We start from the raw sequence: 21,025 nt of genomic DNA, 5'->3' as shown, positions 1-21,025 counted from the left end.
GTTTAATGGTGTAGGTTTAGCAGGTAGAATGCAATAGGAACATGACAAGCCTTTTAGCCAGGCGTGGATGTTACTGTCCATAGCACAAAAACCAGGAGTTTTATTTCAAGAACCTTAAGAAATCACATTTGGCACCTTACAGGAACAGAATCTCACATGAGGATTCTTGTTACATGGTGTTACTGATACAAATGGCAATTCAAAAGTGGGGGGAAATCTAACTAGGGACATAGTGCTCCCTCGTTGGGTGCAGTGAGAAAACAAACACAGAAGTAGTAAGGATGGCTTGACAGCCAGTTTGGTACAGCCCAACTTGACCCCTATATTTATGCAGGAAAAAATATTGACCTTAAATGTCTCCTCATACTAGATGGTACAAATTAAAATATGTAGCTTCAATCTGAAGAAGGAGTGGAGAAGCTAGTAAGCCACATGCCAACACCACCAAGTGTTTCAGATTCGGGCCCACTCTACATCAGGTTGTTTCCACTGGTCCGCGGTGTGTTAGGTTCGTCACTGAAGCACCTGACTATTGAGAAAGCCTGTTAAAAAACTATTCCCACTTATTAAATAAAAAAGGACTACATAAAAAAAATTGACAGATTTATTTTAGGGGTAGAGGCCCTGATTATTCAGAAAATTCCATTATTAGCAGACTCTTATAAACCTCATCAGTCAAGAGATTGTTCTGCAGCTGTTTTCCAAGCTTACACATGGGATTCACTTTATTTACCAGAAAGCCAGCTCATGTGTAGCTGACTTCTAAAGCAACTTTTGCAGGTGCACACTTTGTACTGGGAAGTTAATACACTTAAGGTGTTAAGCATCAGTTTCCACAGCTCTTTCCCCTTCAGATCATCCACACTTAGAGATAAGTTGCTTCATTCTATTTCTTTAAGTGCCCTGTACCCTCTTGCACTGTTGCTTGGCAGGGGCAATCATGAATATGGTTAAAACTCTCTGCCTTTCACTACTAACTGAAAAATCCCTTCTCATAGGAAACACAAGGAGTTTGCACTACTTATTTGAAAGTTTAAGAGTCGATGCGAAAATGGGGCTGCCAGAATTGGGCACTTTTGCCTCCACAAGAGCAGATAGTGCAAAGTCAGAAGGAACACCCTAGGCAAAATTTAAAAAAAATCTCACATTTTCTGACCCACCAAGGTTTGGTTTCAGATGAGTCTTGTTTTATGGCAGTTGTTTGCCTGTTTTTGGCTACTAGGCTTTTTTGTTGCAAACGGTTAAGACTAACCTCCAGCTAGTTCTCAAAAGCCAACGCCGGCTGGAAGATGCAGTAATCCTTTAACCCAACAATTATTTAGCATTTGAGACTTTTGCTTCCCCTATAGATAGGACAGCAGACTGGCCAGAATTCTTTTCACCTTAGGTAAGAGTCCAGTCCACTGTGAGAGTTTACACGTGTTGCCTCAAGCTGAGGACTCCTTCCACATAACTGTCTGCTGGCTTCTTTAAAGTGCATCTGGACTGGAGTTATGCTCATCATCTCTTCCCTCCACAAAATGGACTCTTACCAGATCACTGACCCCAGTATTTTATAAGAGGGGCTAAACTTCTACAGCAGAAGTGGGCTGCAAAAAAAAAAAAAAAGTTGGTTTTGGAGGAAGCCTTGTGAACGGAAGGGACGCGGACACTTCACATTAGTGCACTCTCACCACCAGCGTACACGTAAAATCCCACCTTTTTATTATGGCATATGGTTCTGGTTTGGATGTGTCAATACCACACGAGTGTGACAAAAAAGGGGAAAAGACATAGCGACGCTGAAATAGTTACAGAGTCATGCTATTAGCAACACAGGTTGATACGATGGATTTCCAAGATACAAAATTGTTGGGGGGGGGGGGGAGAGGGTTTCCTACACTGAAGTAACTTTACAATATTTTGTGAACTCACTTTTTTTTCCAGTAGAGAGAAAAAAAAAGGTAAAATATGCTGAGAACAACTATAAGCAGGAATCGCTTTAATGGTTAACAGGGAAAAGAAAAAACGCTGCAACTTTGTTCTATGACAGCATCTATTAAACACACGTAATGAGGGGTCAGCAACTACACAGAAGTAAGAGCAGATATTTCACCACAGGAGTCTGGAGCTGGGGCAGGAAAGGGAACTCTGGAACTGGATGGTTTTATTTGGTCACAAAGTTGGAGCTGAGTGTTTAAAATGAGGCATCCTTAAAGATGCAGCACTCCTATTCAAAACAATAAAGAGACACTTCTGATAGACTAGAACCTACCGGTCTGCAATAAAAAAAATAAAAATTAGACATTTTAAAAAAAAACCCAAGTATTTCTAGTATTACGACTTAACTTACTGGTACAAAACAGACCGACAGCTCCTTAAGCAGCAACAAGACAGCCAAGGAGCAGTGCCACCTTCACCACAAAGTACAGTATCTCTGGGGCTTCCAATTCAAGGCTGATACTCCTAATGCGATGTTAGAAGGATCCGTTTGTCTGCCAAGGGATCAGGCACGAAAAGGAGAGACTGCTTGCTTTTTTCCACCACACTGCCCGGCTCTAGCAACAAGCTAAGACATTCTCTTTGGGTCAAGACTAACAGAAACCGCTTTCTCAAATATTCTTCAGGTTTCCTGCCAACCTGGGTTTTATCTCATTATTATTCTCATGGGGGTGGGGAGGGGGGATTTAAAAAAAACACAAACCCACAATTTTCCTGGCAGTCTCTAAAGTGATACTGAAAGTGTTTAACAGTCACTCTTCCACAGTTTAATTGTTTTGTCGTTTTCTAGTGCCGCTGATGCAATGATGTTTTCTGTCGGGTGACAAGCTGTTGAGATCACAACATCTAAATAAAAGGAGAGAGAGAGATATCATCATTTATACCAGTCCAAGATGCTTTGGTTCAGAGCAGGTATTTTCAGCTCAAATGTGCACAGCTGCCCCATCGTAAGACATGGCCAGGTTCTCTCGCTACAGCAGATACTGACAATTGAGTATGATGATTTATGAATACAAATGTTAGTGGGCCTACCCCAATTGTGAGTTTAATAGCTGAGAAGTGGGTGAAAGTTTATACGATATTACAACGGGCAGAACTTAGGGAACTATTTCACAGCAGTAATATAGGAAAGAACCAGAACCAGACCCAATGTTCTGACCACATTATACCAAGAAACCCTACGCATGCAAGTTAGGACAGATAAAAGCCCACCAAAGCAAATAGCAGATAGCTGATTAAGCCACAAGTGCCCCAAACTCACGACTGAAAGCCCTGATCCTCCAAAGACTTACGCACACAGGCTCCACTTACCGATTGCAAACAGTCCCATTCGATGGGCACGCTCAGTGCACAGGGTTAAGCAGGTGCATAAATCTGCACGATTTGGCCCTAAGACACTGATCATGCAAACACTTAAGCACGTGCATAATTCTATTAACTGGGGTCATGCCCCTGACTACTCATGTGAGTAAAACTGAGCATGTGCTTAAGCATTTGTAGGGGCAGGGGCTAAGTATTCAAAGCTCTTTGCAGATGGGGTCAGTGTCTCTAAAGATGCCTCAAGCTCACTCGGAACGCATCCTCAGACAAGTGCAGCTTTGGGAGGAGCCAATGGCCAGGGTTTTCCCCAAAGCGACTAGTGAGTTGGGGTGCCTAACGTCACACGACACTTGTGAAAATCTTGGCCAATTTCTTTCCATATAATTCAAGGAAAGAAATGTCTCTGATAGGACAATAATTCCGGTAAAAATGCCCATCAAGTGTCAGGGAAAACACACCATGGGTCCTAATCATGCTCCATTCAGACAGATTTTTATACTAATCTCATCTGTCAAATTCTGAACAAAAACACTAAACAGACATTTTCCAATTCACAGCATCAAATTAACCTTAAACGCTATGTGCTCGTTATTTATTCAGTTAAGGAATGTTTAATCAAGATCAGTGTACCACAAAGCAGATTCACACCTGTGTGTCCCTGTAATTTCTGTACAATCTCTTTTGTTTGGAGGTTCCAAATATAAACCAGGTTGTCCTCTGAACCAGACACAATCCACTGGAAAAGATGCAGAGGGAAATAGTTATTGAAGTGCCATTCTAGTCTTTCCTGCCACCCCAGCTTTAATTGCTATTTCCTCTATATAGGTTCATATACTACCCTCATCACCATAGCACTTGAGTGCCTTCAGCAACGTGGCTATCATGAGTCATGTGTGGTTCATTCTCCCTTTCTCTCACTCACACACACACCCCCCGGCGAGGAGAACTGTGTGTGCAGTCGAGTGTTTTGTTTTGGTAGGCCTTGGGGTTTGTTTTCATATGTCCACGTTGTTCTGTCTTAATCATAATATCTAGCTCTTCTACAGTGCTTTTCATAAGTGGTTCTCAAAGCACTTCACAGAGGTAGATATTATTCCCATTTTACAGACGGGGACATTGAGGCACAGAGCCAGGAGGAGAGGGAGGGGGATGTAACTTGCCCAAGATCACTCAGCAGGCCAGTGGCAGAGAGAGAAATAGAACCCAGGTCTCTTGAATCCTGGTCCAATGCTCCTTCCACTAGGCCATGCCAAAGGCCAGCAAGGCTAGTTGAAGAAGTGGCCTTAGCCCTCGAAGCAGAAGGGGGTGAGGGTTAAGATGGATCTTAGTCCTTGAGGGACTCTCAGAGCGGCCCCTCAAGAAAGTTCCACCTCCTGCACAGGGATGCTGTGGTCCTAGAGCCAGCATCTCAACCAAGGCAACTCACAATCTGTACCAGGCAAGTGCTGGGTTATGAACTAACGATATGGCTGTTCATCACTGAGGTTTTCCCTGTGTTACTGGGGTAGGTGACACCTGGCACCATTCGAAGCACTGAGTCTACACTGGCAGCTGTGGCAAACAGGTACCCTGGAGCACCCACACAGCTGAATGGAGTTTCCTAAAACTTTCCCCAAAATGGTCCCTTTCGACCAAGCCCCCAGCAAGTAAAGTTTCCAGGAGATTGAAACCTTGGGACCATTGCTTCTATTAGAATCCCTCCTCATTGCTTGGAAGTTTGCAACATTAACTGTAGCACTTGTTATACTGGGCTCCCCCCAGGATGAAAACAGTTTTGCACTCAGGGCACGTCAGCTATTTATAGGCCCAGAGAGATTTGCATCATCTCCTTAATTTTGATGAAAAATAAATCCTCAAATGCACCCACATCACTAAAAGCAGCTCAGTAATCACCAACCTTTCCACCAGTGACGGAGAAGTTTGCAAAGATGCAGTATTTCTCATTCTTGTGACCTGTGTACGTCTTCAGGCACTGGAAGTGAAGAGCCAAAAGGTAAAAAAACCATAAGCGCAGCTGGCAATGAGATATCTAGCAGTCAAGGACAAACTCCCTTTGCAGGGCAGACTAAATATATCTGTGCACATTTCCCACTCCATCAACTTGTCCAAAGGATGCAGAGGGCATCTCTGCCCTAGAATGCTAAACAATCACTTCGCTGGGGGGGTGTGGCAAATGACCCCAATTTGTCACTTCCACCCACAGAAAGAACAATTTACCAGTTCAAGAAACACAGAATTCAGTGTCTCTGGGCATCACAAAAATGTAAAGGAACTTTTTAAATTATCCCATTTAGTCCACTACTCTAGAACAAGGGCTGTAACAAATATTATTTATAGTAATTATATTGTACAGATGACAGAACAAGTTTAACCTTATGTGAAACCATCCAAAGCAGGCTACAAACCTAGCTAGGACTTTATAGTAAGAGATTGTGACTGTACCTTTCCTTTGCTATAGTCCCAAAGTTTCAGTGTGCTAGAGAACAAAAAGGAGAACAAGGACTTTAGGCTTTGTGTTATTTCGCCAGTCATGATTTCTTGGTACATAAAAGTTTTTCCATACTAGAGCTTCCCAGAGCCTACATTACTCATTCTAGTCCGGCTTGGGAATGCAGAGTTTCAACTAACCCAACAAGAATTAGATTTTAATTTATATGCCATTTGTATTCTCCTCTGTGAAAAAAATACGGAGCAAGTCTTTAAGAATGCATTTTGTCAAGTCCTTTTTTCTTCTTACGTGAAGAGATGCAATGATGAGGTATGTGACCAATAGAGTTGAGAATTGTCATTCAGTTCCTTTCGTCCCCCACATTTTGAGCTAACACATACTGCAAGATACCAATTTTGGACCAAGCAAAACCAAGCCAGAACCACACACTGTCCTGCATCTAGGTAGTTACAGGGATTGCATAATGGGATGACAGCTTTTAAATCAGTCAGTAGTAGGCAAGAAAGAGATAACGTTCAAATTCTATTTGGTAGTCTAAATGAAATTAGCCACTGGTTTCAGACAGATGTGTGTCTTTCACACACACAAAAGAAAAACACAAAAACCCCACCCATATTGAAGTACGAGGCAACAATGTTGACTCCCCTGCTCTGGCTTGCAAAATAGCCTTAATTTAGGGTTTCCTTGCATTCACCGTATGAAAAGAGAAGGAACAATCCTGTAATGTCTTTTATAAGACGACATTCATAGATAACTAGCTCATCACCCTGGGACTTAGGGATGGGAACGTCTCATTACAGCAGCAGCAATTAATACAAGGGTGGAGAAGGAAGAGTGGCTGGTTCTTGGTAGCAGTGGCACTGGAAATATTCCAATTGGAGAACTCTCAATAGAACCAATCCCCCTGCATAGCTTTTCTGCTTTGTATACACAGCTATTTGAGCACTGCTGCCTTTGAGAGAGAGAGAGGGAGACTCACAGCCTTTCATGGTGTTCCAACAAGAGAACCATTCGATCAAGGAACTACTCCACGACGAAGGCTCTGAAACGACGCAAAGCTAAGAGTGCACGGGGGTATGGCAACCTCAGTGCTAAGACTGCCAATAGCATAAACTTTGCTGACGTTCTGACCATATAATTCCCAGAGGACTCGATTATAGAAGTGTGACGGTAGGTATGAGTTTACCCATCGTAAGAATATTACAAAAGCAACCTTTTTTATGCTATTGAAGGTGATGAATGCACTTTAAATGTGTTTTTTAATACCTACTTGTCCAGAGTTGCTGCGAGTATGTATTTGCCATTTGGAGAGAATTTCACAAAAGACACAGGAGGGTTATCATCATCTGCGTTGGAAACACAAGGGTGTTATGCAGAATATGGTGAAATATTTCTCTCATGGACAAAGAATTTCTTGTGACAAAACAGACCTACCGCAGATTAGAAAGGCCAACTTCAAGATTAGTTTAGTTACGTTTTTGTTCAGCTACCATTTTATACTTCAAGCAAACTGATGGGAGATACAGGAAAGTGGTAACGTGAAATAGTTCAAGAGGAAGAATATTTGGTTTACTAGCATTTTATTATTACATAATCATCCGTTACCCAACCTTCCCACTCCTGCATCAACCCTCCCTATAGACCAGAGTGTGGCTGTAAAAGTCATAAGTAAGCCCTACTTCATTTGTGATACTGCAAAACATGCAATATTGGGCTTCCACCACAGTTTTCGTTTTAATTAGCTTATTTTGCACAGTCCACAATTTTGCATGTGTTTTGAGTATGCAAATAGTACCGCACTAACATTTGATGCCTGTAAAATCTTAAAGGCTAAAATGATTGGATTCAATTTCTACAGCGTTTGTGTTAAGACTTTTAGTCTTCGGAATTTTAGTCACTGAATTTTTAGATCGTATCAGTCACTTTTTTTAAAAAAAGGACTGTAATACCGTTGCAGCAAGATGTCTGGTTATCAAAAAAAAAATAACTGGCATAACATAATGCTTGAATGTTTATATCACTCCAGTCATTTTTTTTCTTAAACAAATAGGTCTTTTGCCAGAAGCTGGGAGTGGGCGACAGGGGACGGATCACTCGATGATTCCCTGTTCTGTTCATTCCTTCTGAAGCACCTGGCACTGGCCACTGTCGGAAGACAGGATACTGGGCTAGATGAACCCTTGGTCTGACCCAGTATGGCTATTCTTAAGTCTACTCTGGCTTTTCCAAATTACCACTATGAATAAAGGTCCATTATTACATTTCTGCAATTTTCTATGTCTTGTCCACAACTATTTGAAGATCATCCCAAGATTAGGGCATTAGTCATAAAACCATTTCACTGAGACACACCCTACTGCTAAAGTACGTCCATTGTGAATACGAGAAGGTGCAGTTTTGCCTACGTCACTTCATGTTAACACTAGAGTCTGGTAATCAAAGGCATGACATGCACTGTTCAACAGGCTGCCCATTGTCTTAAGAAGGGCATCAGTTCTCAAATACCACAACCCTAAATTGTAAACACATTTAGTCTTCTCCCACTGCCATGTGCTATTGCACTGGAGTACGTAGCTATCATTTCTGAAAGTGAAAGAAGACTTACTTTTGCCACAGCAGTTCCAAGCCATTGCACAGCCAGACATAATACAACAATGACTAGTGGAAAACCCTGTAGTAAGGTACTTAGGTTTATTGTCAGCACACACTAGGCTATATTCCAAGCCTAAGAAGGTTTCCTACGCATCTGAGAGGATATTTCCCCCAAAATCAACTGCAAGGATGGTTGTGTATAAAGAGGACAGTGTAAGGAGAAGGAAAAGAGAAATCAAAGCCGATAAGAAAACCACCTAACAGCAGTCAAAGTCATGCTGGGTATTTCATATTCTAAACGATAATACAGCAGAGAGAATCAAGAACAACATACACACATTTGCCTGCTTACCAATCAATGTTTTTAAGCACTGGCCTGATGCTGTATCCCAGATTCGACTATAACAAAAAAGAGACATCAGTCACTATTGTAGCTATGGAATGTATTATATCATCAACTTGTAAGTTTACATTTTAATCTCAAAGTCATGATATAAGAAGTGTAAAACTAAAAGAATCTACGTTTAAGTTATTTTTATGTAAGGAGCCTAGAAGGCTATGGCACATAATAAATGTTACTGAAGAAATAACCACTTACCAGAGACCGTCATAGCTACTTGACACTATCAGGGAACCATCACGATTAAAATGCACCTGTGGTTTTATATATGGGGGGAAAATAGCAGTATTCATGTTTCTGAAGAGCAAGCAGACACATTTGAAAATTATTTGTCTCCCAAGTAGTACGTTGGGGCCCCATTGTCACACAACGAGTACGCTGCGATTCATGCAGAGGGTATGGCAAGAATTCACAACAACGTGATGGGCACAGAAAGTTCAGACATATCAGGTTAAAAAAAAGCACTCTGGGAATGTTACTGTCAGTCAGCGTTGCAAAATTCTAATGCCTCATTTGCATCCACCTGGGTTTTTTTTCCCAGCTTGAATACAGACAGCTGCAGTTAATTCAGTTAGCAGGGTAATGGGTGGGCAAATAGATTGAGACTATCTAGTAAACTTTCATAACAATTACAGTAACTCCTCACTTAACATCCTCCAGCTTAAGTTACGTTGCTGCTCAATGAGGGAACATGCTCGTTTAAAGTTGTGCACTGCTCCCTTATAACATCGTTTGGCTGCTTGCTCTGTCCACTGCATGTAAGATTTTGTGGAAGAGCAGCAACTTTACAAGGGTGCATTGTACACGTTCCTCTTCTCCGCCGCCTCCCCCTCCCTCCCAGCGCTTCCCCCACCACCAAACAGCTGTTTGGTGGTGCTTAGGACTTTCTGAGAGGGAGGGGGAGGAGCGGGGAAGCGCTGCATCTCCACTCCCCCCCCCCCCCCCCAGAAAGCCCTAAGCGGGCGGGCTTAGGGCTTTCTTGGGGGCGAGGAAGGAGCGGGAATGCGGCGTGCTCCAGAGAGGAGGTGGAGTGGGAGTGGGAAGAGGTGGGCCTGGAGTGGAGCAGGGACGGGAAGAGGCAGGCCTGGAGCATCCCCCAGTGAAGTCGGCGTTTGTTCTTCTCCGGGTAAGCTGCCACTGCTGCTGCAAAGGTGCTTCCTAGTGTTCTTGCCTGCAGCGGGCTGTGCCTGTGTGGGGTAAGCCAAGGGCACTTCCCAACCACAGTACAGTATATAAATGCCTTTCGTCTGCCCAAAAAAAATTTCCTTGGAACCTAAACCCCCGCATTTATATTAAATTTTATGGGAAAATTGGATTTGTTTTACATCGTTTCACTTAAAGTTGCATTTTTCAGGAACATAACTACAACGTTAAGTGAGGAGTTACTGTAATAGACAGTTTTAAGAGGCCTCTTAAAACATTAAGACCTGAACTGATTCACTGCTCCAGTACCGTGAGGAACTTTGCTAACAGTAGCAAGACCATACTAGAAGAGTGCATTAGTTATATGCACGCCTCAGTCGGGTCAATTTATTTTCTTCAGTCACCCATGAGCTTCCCGCAAAACCCCAGTAAAGTGAATTTTAAATAGCAAATATTTAAACACACACATGAGGGTTGTGAGGAGGGAGTTTGTACGATCACACGCATTTCTGGTAAGCATTGTGGACTATACTCCATTTTAATATCAGATCCATGTGTTCAGAGCAGCCACAGCTCAAAATGTCTGAAGCTTAGAATTCTCTCACCTCTGCTTTCATTTTATAACGTTTCATCTCTGTTAAATGCTGCACACCTTCTGTTTTCCTTACTGTGAATGGATTTTCTTTTTTTTTTTTTTACGTTTTATTCATGTTCATCCACTAAATGGATGAGATTTTAAATGCAGTTTATTTTGAAGTTCTCTCGTTCTACCTCCTGAAGTGGTTTAGAATAATGAGAAAGTTATGGAGAAACCCAGAGGTACAGCAAATTCAGATTTTCATTGAGCAGACTGGAGTAGCCCCACAACCTGCGCTTTTATAGCAGATGCTGCCTGTCATAATGCCCAGAGGCAGAATCCATTCTGGGGTTCAAGTGGTAAGTATGGGTCACTGGCATCTCCCTGTTCATTAATACCCTTACAAGTCATCACATGGCATTTATTACACTGTGTCCCTCACCAAGGGGCAGATAGAGAGTAACAGTGAGACACTGCTCCCTTCTTTGCAAAAGGGGAAAAAGCCCTGCTAGATGCAGGCAAACATGTCAGCATGTTAATGTATCTGAAGGCACTTACAGCTGAAACTGGGTCAGAATGCGCAGGCAGTGTCTTGAGGCACTTCCCTGTTTTCACATCCCATATCCGCACACTTTCATCAAACTGAAAATCAGAGGACAAATTCACAGTGATTTTTAAATGCACTCACTCCCCAGCCGTACCGCCCAGCCCGCATGAACGGATTAACAGGTTTGATCAGGGAGGGGAGAGAAATATGCATGACTACATTCCTCAAGCATCCAGACTTATTTCTGCTTGGGAGCACCCAAGATTTTAATGGAATTCCTCTTCACTGCTAGTCACTGAGCACTGTTCACTTAGCATGGGGATCTTCAAAGGAGTTCAATCCTAACCTTCATGCTTTGCACTTCATGGACCTTTGATGCCAATTGCAAGGAGCTCTGTGAATTTTAAGCTCAAATATTCATGCAAGGAAGCTAGTATTTATCCCTAGCTTACAGAAAAGGTAATTCAGATTTAATGACTTGCTCAAGGTGACACAGCGAGCTGGAAGAAACGTGAGGAGAACCCGAGAGTCCTATTCCCAGTCCCTTCACAAGCCGTGTGCATAAGGCTTCCGAGCTGCAGAGCAAGCTGTTGAAATGGTCATGAAGCTACATTTCAGTGATGCCATGGTTTGCATGAAATAATCAAATAATCCTTCAAAGAGATAAGCGTATCTTCCAGAGCAATCACAGAATCTGAACTATGACGATACAAGGAGCTTCTATTTCCCAAGCTATTCATGCCAGAGCACCACTCAGTACTTAAGGAAGGCTTTGCAATGAACTGAATGTAGATATGCTGACTGCTAGTGAAGCCAGAAAGAACATCTGGAGCTAGACCTATAGCCAGCGCTTAGGGTGCTATGGGTGAAGCCCCAAACTTCTAAAGCTGGACTGAGGGCTTTGACCTTGGCTCAAGAGCCAACATAGTAGTGATGCTACCAACTCTCCCCTTTAAGACTTCATTTAATTACATGTTATGCATGGTAGAATTCAGATGGTCTAGACCTCTGCACGGTGTATGGGACTTGTACTCCATTGAGAGTGTGTTCACTTACTGAGCCTGAAACAATGAGGTTGGACTGGGGGTTGAAGTTGCAGCAGAAGACATAGTTACTGTGCCCCTTCAGTGTCTTCAAACACTTGCCCTGAAATCAGATTTAAAATATTGTTAGAGTCAAATATACACACAGTAGATTTACCAGTAACTTCCCACACCTTCAAAGTTCCCATGGTGACCTGAATTCAGGACTAGTCATGCTGTGATAAAGGGACAACGTCAGGTTAAATTTCTACCCCAAATCTAGGCTTCTATTAAAAAAAAATAAAAAAAGTCCTTCAAGTTTTTATGGGACAGGAACCATTAAGCAAAACAGAAACAGCGTGTTTCCAACCCCAACCCTGTCCCATTTTCATAGTGCATGAGAACCAGGCGGTTAAACTGATTAGAAACAAAAGTGAAATGAACTAGCTTATTTTAATTGCTAATACAGAAGGCAAGCAAGCGGCATCACTGGTGAAAAGTTAACAACAAATGTTCCATGTCAAGTTAGTCTTCTTCATTTTAAGATACCCCGAGAGAGGACTGGGGAGAAGAGAAAACTCAAGCCCCGCCCTTACCGAGCTCACATCCCAAATTTTGAGAGTTTTGTCATCGGAGGCAGAGACAAGAAGGTTGGAATCTGATGACCATGCTACATCAGAGATACCCTGAAACAAAGGAAAGCAATTTAACACTAAGCTTTGCTTGCTCATTCACTCCAGAGCAGGCAAAGCATAGACAGTTTCATATCTGAAGCCAGAAAGAGAGAAAAGCAGGGTTACCTTAACTTTGCAAAGTCAGGATAGAAATGGATCACAGCAACTTCAACACCTCTTCCTCTTAACACAGGACAGCCAATGACTCCAGGAAGCTTTTAGCTTTGCTGAGCCTCGCATTGCAAGAGCATAGTGGTTTGTTCATCCAGAAGTTCTAGTTACTCTGGGACCTAGTCCTCTTTTTGAAGTTCATAAATAATAACTTATACATAGCTGGGTTAGATTCATTTCCTTCTCCCTCCCTGAAGAGGGGCTTATCCCTACTGTCTGCCTGAAATGACCCAGAGTACGATTTTCAAAAGCAGCCAAGTGACTTAGAAGCGTACGTCATGTTTTCAAAAGTGATTTAGGCAGCTACGTCCTATTGACTCTTAGTGAGATTTAGGAGCCTGAGTCTCAGTAGACGTGAACGGGACACAGCCATCGTCTAAGTCACTTTTGAAAACTGGACTTCAGTACTTTGGAACGTATTCTTCATTTCCAAACATTAGATCTTATTTCCGGAATTTCAATGGGTAAAGCCATGAGAAATGTCAGGTTCCCTTTAAATAAAATTTTTTTTAAAAAGCACCATTCTGATCAAAATTTAAAGCAAATCATTACACAATGTAGTTTTCCTAGGTGGAAGCCCAGCTGTTCAAACAGGTAGTGTTAGTGCTCACGAAGGGAATGACTTTCACACTAGCTAAGCATTGTGAATGTAGATGCTTTATCAACAATCCACAGGTTTCCGCCCATCTCTCTCAATCCTGACCTGAAACATCCCCGTTATTCCAGGCCCAGGCCACCATCATCATCATCATCATACAGGGCTAGGACTATAACAGGGTTTAAAAAGAGAATTGGATAAATTCATGGAGGTTAAGTCCATTAATGGCTATTAGCCAGGATGGGTAAGGAATGGTGTCCCTAGCCTCTGTTTGTCAGAGGGTGGAGATGGATGGCTGGAGAGAGATCACTAGATCATTACCTGTTTGGTTCACTCCCTCTGGGGCACCTGGCATTGGCCACTGTCGGTGGACAGGATGCTGGGCTGGATGGACCTTTGGTCTGACCCACTATGGCCATTCTTATGTTGGGAGGGGATTTGCCATAGGGACAAATAAACCCCGCCTCCAGATTAGACCAAACAATTTGCTTTCATATGAATTAAACCAATATACGAAGGCTTCTGGAGGTGAAAGCTAGCAAGTTAATCCATTATGCAAGCCCAGATACAATACTGAATTGCAATTGCGATCTGAAAGGACAGCTATTTAGACTGCAAAATATTCTTTAGAGTTCAGTACTTACCAGTTTGTGACCAGATATTGTTTTTTCAAACTTGCCATCATATGCTCCCCAAATTTTAATTAGTTTGTCAGCCGCTAAAAGAGAAGAGATTCCCAATTAGTAAACAAGCAGTACTAAAAATAGCTCCCTTAAGGAGCGAGAAGCGCATTGGCTACTTTTCTGCAAACACGTTACTGTTTTTACCCTCAAGCACAGACTTCAGTGCATAAGGTAGGGTGTAAACATTAAATGACAACGTTTCACTGCAGGAGCTGAGATTACACATGCTGCCTTGAAAGTAAAAGGTCTCAAATAATTCAGTTCCAAAATTGGATCCACTGTAATTTATCTGACAAGCAGTGACCTTTGGTTTCTCATTTTTAAAAATAAAAATGTCAATGAGAAAAAAGTTTTCATTCCACACAAGCCACTGAAACACTTCTGCCTCAGAGAAAGCAAAACTGATCCATAAGTTGGGCCGACATTACTGCTCGTGAGAAACAAACCTGCTACCCATTATCATGTTAGCTTGTGCTCTGTACGAGAGAAAGAGGTTGATATTTGCCAGATGTTAAAAGTTAGAGAACTGTCCAGGGAAGGAAGATAAATGAACTTCTAGAAGGTACTATGAAGAGTGAGAAGTTAATTTCTATGGAGAAAACTGCACACGTAAAGGCAGTCACAATAAAGTAAAAGACCAGAATCACTGCCCATTTCTAGAGGCCATGGTGATTTCAGTGGCCATCTCCATCACCTTCAGTCGTGTTCCTCTAAATTAATTCTTTCCTCTCCAATCCCCTTTGAATAACCAGTGCCCAAGTATGTGGTACTTGATTCAAAAGGAAGTTGTCAGGCAGTTGCAATGATCACCAAAGAAAAGGTTAAATGGATATCAAGGTGAGCTTTGAGTTCTAGGCAAAAAACTTGTCAAGTTCCTCCCTTCCCAAGTTTGTCAGTCTTGTACATTTCACCTGGCTACTTACAAGAAAGGAACAGGCAGACTCTCCAAGATGCTTTTATATTACAATGCCAATGGAGGGGAGGAAGAGCTGGGAGCCCTCTGGGTGAATCTCACCTCAATGCAGAGAATGCACACTGGTTGCTCATGCCAGGCAAGCCCCAATTTAAAGACTTAAGCCAAAGTTTAAGTGGTGCAAAGGGCTGCATGGGGCCCCTCTCTGCACGAGGATTAATTTCACATGTATCCACAATCAGTGTGTAACTCTGCATTGTTTTTTGTAAAGTGGCTCAGTAGCATAAGTTGAGCATCTCAAGCCCTTCAAGCCAGGCAGAGGAAGATTCAGCATATTGGACAACAGGACATAAAAGCAAACATTAAAGTGGGTCAAACTGCGGAACAGCCAGCTTTGAGTGTCCCTTTAAAAAACAAGCCATGTGGTTATATTCCCCCACCTTTTGCATTAAGATTAGCCATCTACCTGTCTCCCATCAGGAGGTTCACATGTGCACATTTCAGATAACGGGAAGGAATTAACGAAGACTAATACTTACAGGAACTGGCCAGCCACTCTCCATTGGGACTAAACTTTACTGACGAAACCGCCTTAGTGTGTCCTGCTAATGTGAACTTTAGAGCGTAGTTTGGTTTTACAGGTGCCGGCTGTAAGAAAGAATCACATGAGTAAGATGACCGGAGCTTTAATTCAGTGTTTCAGTTGTAACTGGGGTATCAAACTGAGTCACTATGCAGTGCTCTGCACTTGGATGGCAATCCAGATTTGATCCTTTATTTTTAAAAAAATTTAAGTTCCTAGCCCTTATGTTTACGAAGGAAACCTGAGCCAGTAATGTCTTCCTGAGCCAACATAGAAACATGCTCAAACAATGGGTTAAATTCATCCTTGGTGTAACTCCAGCCAAGTCTGCTTTACCAGGAATGAAGCTGGCCCAAGAACTCTGAGAAGTGTGAACTGAGCCAATGATCTCAATGGAGTGACCTGCAAAGGATTTTTAAAAATTGGGGTTGTGCCTTTTTTGCTTACAATTTAAAATGAAGACCTGAAAAGCTCCCCCATAATCACAACTTGTTTTCACCTTAACTATCAGCAATGTCAAATCCAACCTTCCCCGGTTTTCCTGAAGGACTTTTTGGGGAAGGAGTTTCAGAGGGGTGCTGCACATTCTCACACCCTTATTGGGACCATGGTCTTTAACAAAGACATCCTTTTTCTCCCACATGTCCACAAGTATTGCAAGTGACTTCAAATTTTTCAATCTGTTCCTCTCTCTATTGAGATAATAAATTCACCAGTTCTCCAGTCACCCTAGAGCTGTCCCATGGCCTGAACTGCTCGTGCAGAACGCAATAAAATATTTTCTTGATAAGACTCTTTTAGGGTTTTTTAAAATATCACAAAACAGAAAAGGGTGCAAGGCCATTTTTTTCACCTTTTGCAAGTCACCTTTACATACCAGCACTGGCTATTTCACTGGTGATCTTTTTAGCAGAAATATTCATCTACTCTGGGATTGTGGGAAGGCTTTGGTAGGATACCATAACATTCCCCCACAGTCTGACCCCAATTGTAATGATTGTGGAAATCATAAAGAAACCAAACTTCTGACAGACCTCATAATTCCCTCATGGCTAACTGGAAACGCTGTTTATTATTTCAAGAAACCCTGACAGTGTCTCCCCATTTCTCAGCAAAGATTTAATACTAGTGTCACACCAATGTTTTAGTACCGTGATTACATTAGTTACAAAATATACCATGCCAAATTTATGAATACTCTGAAGTGTTACCATAAAACAAAATTTACACATTTTGTGATATATTCCCTTTAATGAATTTTGCAAACTAGCAAAATTCAATAAGCCGTACTGGACCTCAGTTATGCATGTTACAAGTTACATTATCCACCTGCATCAAAACTAAGCTCTTTAGAGTAATGGCAGGAATCTTGTTGTCTGTCTTGTCCACAAAGCACTTAGCATATTCTTGGCTCTAAACAAAATTAGGAGAAATCCTAAACAATTCCTTTAATTCATGTAAGTTATTAAATACCCCAGTCCTATTTGTAAGTCTGTCAGTAAAAGATGCAAGTAACTTCCATGTGCACTGACAGGTGGAGATATCATTCTGAGATTTACACGCACCTTGGTCTGATTGGTTGAGGAGGAAGGAGTAGATTGTGTTTTGGTGGATTCTGCATCTGGTTTCTTCTCTTCTGTTGCCATGGTTCTCAAGCTAGCAAGTCAGATGTATGGTACTTGAAGCAATGAATGAATGTGCTGCTTCAAAAGGGAGCCTTTCACACCAAAAGAACTGCTCTAATAACACAAACCTATGAGAAAACAAAACTCCACTGTTAGCCATCAAGTAAATTATTTCAGCAGCTAGAAGAGAATTAACACAACAGTACATCCTAACCATAATCCATGTCCCCAAATAACCAGTGAAAACACAAAGTTTCATGCCCATGACTTTGTACCATATGTAATGCTCCTCTCAACTCCCCTTCTTATAAGCTAAACTATAGAGCCTTTTGCTAGCCACATTATGCTTGCTGTCCTTTTTCTCAGATGCCAAACAACATTTAAACAGCTAAGCACATTACTGTTCCTGAGAGCTCTTTTCCGTGTAAAGAATTGCTGTAGTTACCACAGGTTTGTTAGCCAGTGGCAAGGGAGGTGCTCCGTGTGATGCGCTGAGAAGATGCGGTCTACAGAATACAAGTTTAAGAACCCCAGTTATGACCGATTACCACATTTTGCAAGGCTCTTCTGGCACCATATTCAGCAATCACTAAGAATACAGCTGTGAGGATCTGGCGAGGGCAGTTTATTTCTCAGCACACTCCCTGAAATGCCATTAAAATTAAATAGTTCAAAAGCATAAGAGACAAAGATTTCAGTTCATGGAACAGATGCAAGCAATAGCCCTGGATGTCTTTCAGGCTGAATGACAGACACAATGCAAAACCTATGATAATGCAAAAAATGCAACAGGCATACCCAGAAATCAAAAACCTATTAGCTTCCTCTGCTCTCTTAATTCACCCTTTTCAACCAAGGGTTGCCTCCTTAACTGCACTTCAGAACAGCAAATTACACTCATTTCTGCCGTATACTTGGAAGATGTTTCACCTGATTAAGAGCCAGCCTTGTAGTAGTCTCAACAGACTCGCCCTGTGAAACAAAACCTGTAACTGCTGTACCAATGTTCTGCAATCAGGGCTTAACACTGCAGAGGGAATAACCTCTACTGCAGCCCAAGTAGATTTCAGCCTGGCAATGGAAAATACCTCTGACACATACAGTAAGGCTTTGTCTTTAGAAAAAAATATTAGTGTAATTTCCCCACTGTTGCTACCACCAGTTCTGTTCTGCTGGTAGGAGCTGTATTTGAAGTGACTGGTAGCATTTTAAGCATCATATCATCCTTGGGGGGGCCATGCAGCATGGTATTACCTGTGTCTTATCTACACTAGAGTTCTCTTCGGTGGAGATGAGCCACTGGTAAGAAATTTTGGAAGAGATCTTTGGAAACTGTACGTCAGCTTTTCAGTGCGTGGCTCTGTTTAGGACAACGTTATTCATCATTCAGCACAGGAACAAGAGGCAGCTTTCTGCACCAAACAGTAGAAACAGCAATATTCAATCCAGGTTTCCTGAATGGCAACTGGCCGATGACAATATGGCTAAGATTGAGCTCATGAAGAGACTTATTCCCAGCCCAAATCATTAATGCTTAAAGCTTCAGCCTGCTGGAGAGGGTGTAAGCTCTACTTCCGTACTGGTGCCAGTCCAACATCCAGTCACCTACAGAAGCCTGGGCACCCAGGATGAGACACACCCACCGTTCTCCATGTAATGAATGGTAAGGGCCAGGATCAAGGGATGCAAGTAACATGGGCCACACAAGCAACCCAGAACCAGTGCACAGAAGGTGGGGAGGGAAGAAAGGAATAATGCATCCCCCTACAGAGGCTATAAAGCATGTGAACCAAGGAAGGGAAAGGTTTGTGCATGCAAAGCTAGATACAGATTATGGGAGCTAGAGAGGACAGCAGATCCATACACCCGGGGCACGGACTGATACATGCCCCAGCCTAGCATAGGAGCGGGGGGAGGAAGAAGCATGGAGGGTGTGCGGGGACAGGGCCATGCATCCCTGGGCCAGGGTCTGATGCATGTGCCAGCCTGGCACAGGAACTAGAAAAAGCGGAGCAAGTCCATGCAACCCAGAAGCAGGGACTGGGGCATTCCCCCAACCCCTGCAAGCGAGCTAGGGAGGAGGCAGATCCATGCCCCCACACACATGGAAACTAGAGAGGGGCAGGTCCATACACCCTGGGCAGATCCAAGCACCCCCTAGGAGTCCTCAGGAGGGGGCAGGTCCATGCACCTCCCCCCAGGGGTGCTAGGGAGGAGCTAGGGGCTGGAACATGCCCCAACACACATGGGAGATAGTAAGGGGGCAGGTCCATGCACCCCCCCCCCCAGGGCACTCAGGAGGGGGCGTGTCCATGCACACCACCCCCCCCCGGGGTGCTAGGGAGGGGCCAGGGCTGGAGCATGCCCCACACACATGGGGCTAAGGAGGGGACAGGTCCATGCAGCCCCCCAGGGTGCTAGGGAGGGGCCAGGGCTGGGGCATGCCCCACACACATGGGGCTAAGGAGGGGACAGGTCCATGCAGCCCCCCAGGGTGCTAGGGAGGGGCCGGGGCTGGGGCATGCCCCACACACGTGGGGCTAGGGAGGGGGCAGGTCCATGCAGGTGGGGGGTGGGGGGCGGGGGGCGGTGCACACGCACATACACCCCCCCTCCCCCCGCGGGCAGGTCCCCGGGAGGAGGCAGAGCCCGGCGCATGCCCCGCGGGTCCGGGCGGGGAGGGGACGCGGGGCCCGGGCCGCGAGGCGGCGGCTGGCGCGTGCCCGCCAGGAGCGGGCGGGGGGGAGGGGCTCTGGCCCCGGCCCTGTTCAGTCACTTACCGGGGGGGCGGGGCGCCGCCTCCTCCTCGGCGGGGAGCAGGGCCGGGGAGGGGGGAAGCGGCGGCAGCTCCGTAGCCGCCAGGCGGGGGAATGTGCGGTGGCGCATGCGCGAAGGGCGGGGGGGACGGGACAGCACAATGCCGCTCTCTCCTGGGGACGCTACGGCGAGACAGAAGGGACAGAAACAGGGGCAGGCCGGGTCGAGTGGCAACGCCTTAAAGGGCCAGAAGCCTTGTCTGGGTGAATAGTTGGCGGCGATGGGGGGGGGAACTAGGTGTGGCTTGGTGGAAACCTGCTCGTTGGGGGCCCCCCGACCACGCACGGGGGCACAGCCAGGGTTCCTCCCGGGACCCCAGCTGGGCTCTGCGACGCACCAGAGGCCCCCCCATGCTGCCCACGTGTGCGATTCCCATTGAAGTCACTGAGCACTAGACCAAAGACCAGCCTAAAACTTCCCAAGCAGGAGCCCTCAAGGCCTGACTCTTCCCCACCTCCTACCCTGTGCAGTCATCTACACTGGGCAAAGGGGGTGTAAAGTGCCACCTCTGTGGGGAGGGGCGGCGAGTTTTGACCTGGGGGTGGCTCACACACACAAGGTTCTGGCTGTTAACATGTCCACACTGAATATACACCGGACCCTCGCTATATAACACGGTTGCGGCCATGGATCCCAAATTTAAGTACAGGACAATTTTTCTGGGTTTTAAGTGACCTTGGTGTTCATTATAAGATTTTTCCCCCGGGCAGAACTCTCCAAGGTATGTACGAGTTTTTTGTTCTACCATCATCGCCATGCATTTGCGTAGTGGCGTCGCCGAAATACGCGAAGACGGAAGACAGAAGTTTCTCTATGGCATTCCATACGCGAAGACAGAAGTTCGTGGCGCCTGAAAGCGGCCAATCAAAACAAAGCGCACAAAACATTTAACCAAATTCATTAAAATCTCTTCCATTTCAAAACGCAATTT

General features: G+C 44.1%; 1 protein-coding gene across 4 annotated transcripts; it reads right to left on the bottom strand.

The window, feature by feature from the left end:
- Nucleotides 1-3: 3 nt before the first annotated feature.
- On the bottom strand, nucleotides 4-20,165 carry WDR5 (WD repeat domain 5). Of its 4 annotated transcripts, XR_012642064.1 has the most exons (16): nucleotides 20,058-20,161; nucleotides 18,532-18,689; nucleotides 17,218-17,405; nucleotides 15,609-15,717; nucleotides 14,118-14,191; nucleotides 12,627-12,716; nucleotides 12,065-12,154; nucleotides 11,020-11,103; nucleotides 8,940-8,995; nucleotides 8,694-8,740; nucleotides 7,020-7,095; nucleotides 5,743-5,776; nucleotides 5,198-5,272; nucleotides 3,949-4,036; nucleotides 2,333-2,826; nucleotides 4-1,589 (listed from the first exon to the last, which is right to left on the bottom strand). XR_012642064.1 is itself a non-coding variant. In XM_074973490.1 (15 exons), exons 3-15 carry the CDS (start codon nucleotides 17,296-17,298, stop codon nucleotides 2,726-2,728), a joined length of 1,005 nt encoding a protein of 334 aa, XP_074829591.1. In that variant the 5' UTR covers nucleotides 17,299-17,405; nucleotides 18,532-18,689; nucleotides 20,058-20,161; the 3' UTR covers nucleotides 4-2,725. The 4 variants fall into 4 exon arrangements, 3 of the variants coding, with proteins under 3 accessions (XP_074829591.1, XP_074829593.1, XP_074829592.1); XM_074973490.1 differs by having other exon boundaries at nucleotides 4-2,826; XM_074973492.1 differs by lacking the exon at nucleotides 18,532-18,689 and having other exon boundaries at nucleotides 4-2,826; nucleotides 20,058-20,165.
- Nucleotides 20,166-21,025: the final 860 nt, after the last annotated feature.

Source organism: Natator depressus, chromosome 16 (assembly GCF_965152275.1).
Source record: "Natator depressus isolate rNatDep1 chromosome 16, rNatDep2.hap1, whole genome shotgun sequence".
In the NCBI taxonomy this organism is placed as follows: domain Eukaryota; kingdom Metazoa; phylum Chordata; order Testudines; family Cheloniidae; genus Natator; species Natator depressus.
This window is presented reverse-complemented; position numbering and strand designations above follow the sequence as displayed.

Coding starts and splice junctions, on each gene's coding strand:
- WDR5 (XM_074973492.1), bottom strand. CDS start 17,298: ATGGCAACAGAAGAGAAGAAACCAGATGCAGAATCCACCAAAACACAA. Junction 15,718..17,217: donor CCTCAACCAATCAGACCAAG/GTGCGTGTAAAT, acceptor TCTTTCTTACAG/CCGGCACCTGTAAAACCAAA. Junction 14,192..15,608: donor AGAGTGGCTGGCCAGTTCCT/GTAAGTATTAGT, acceptor CTTCTCTTTTAG/CGGCTGACAAACTAATTAAA.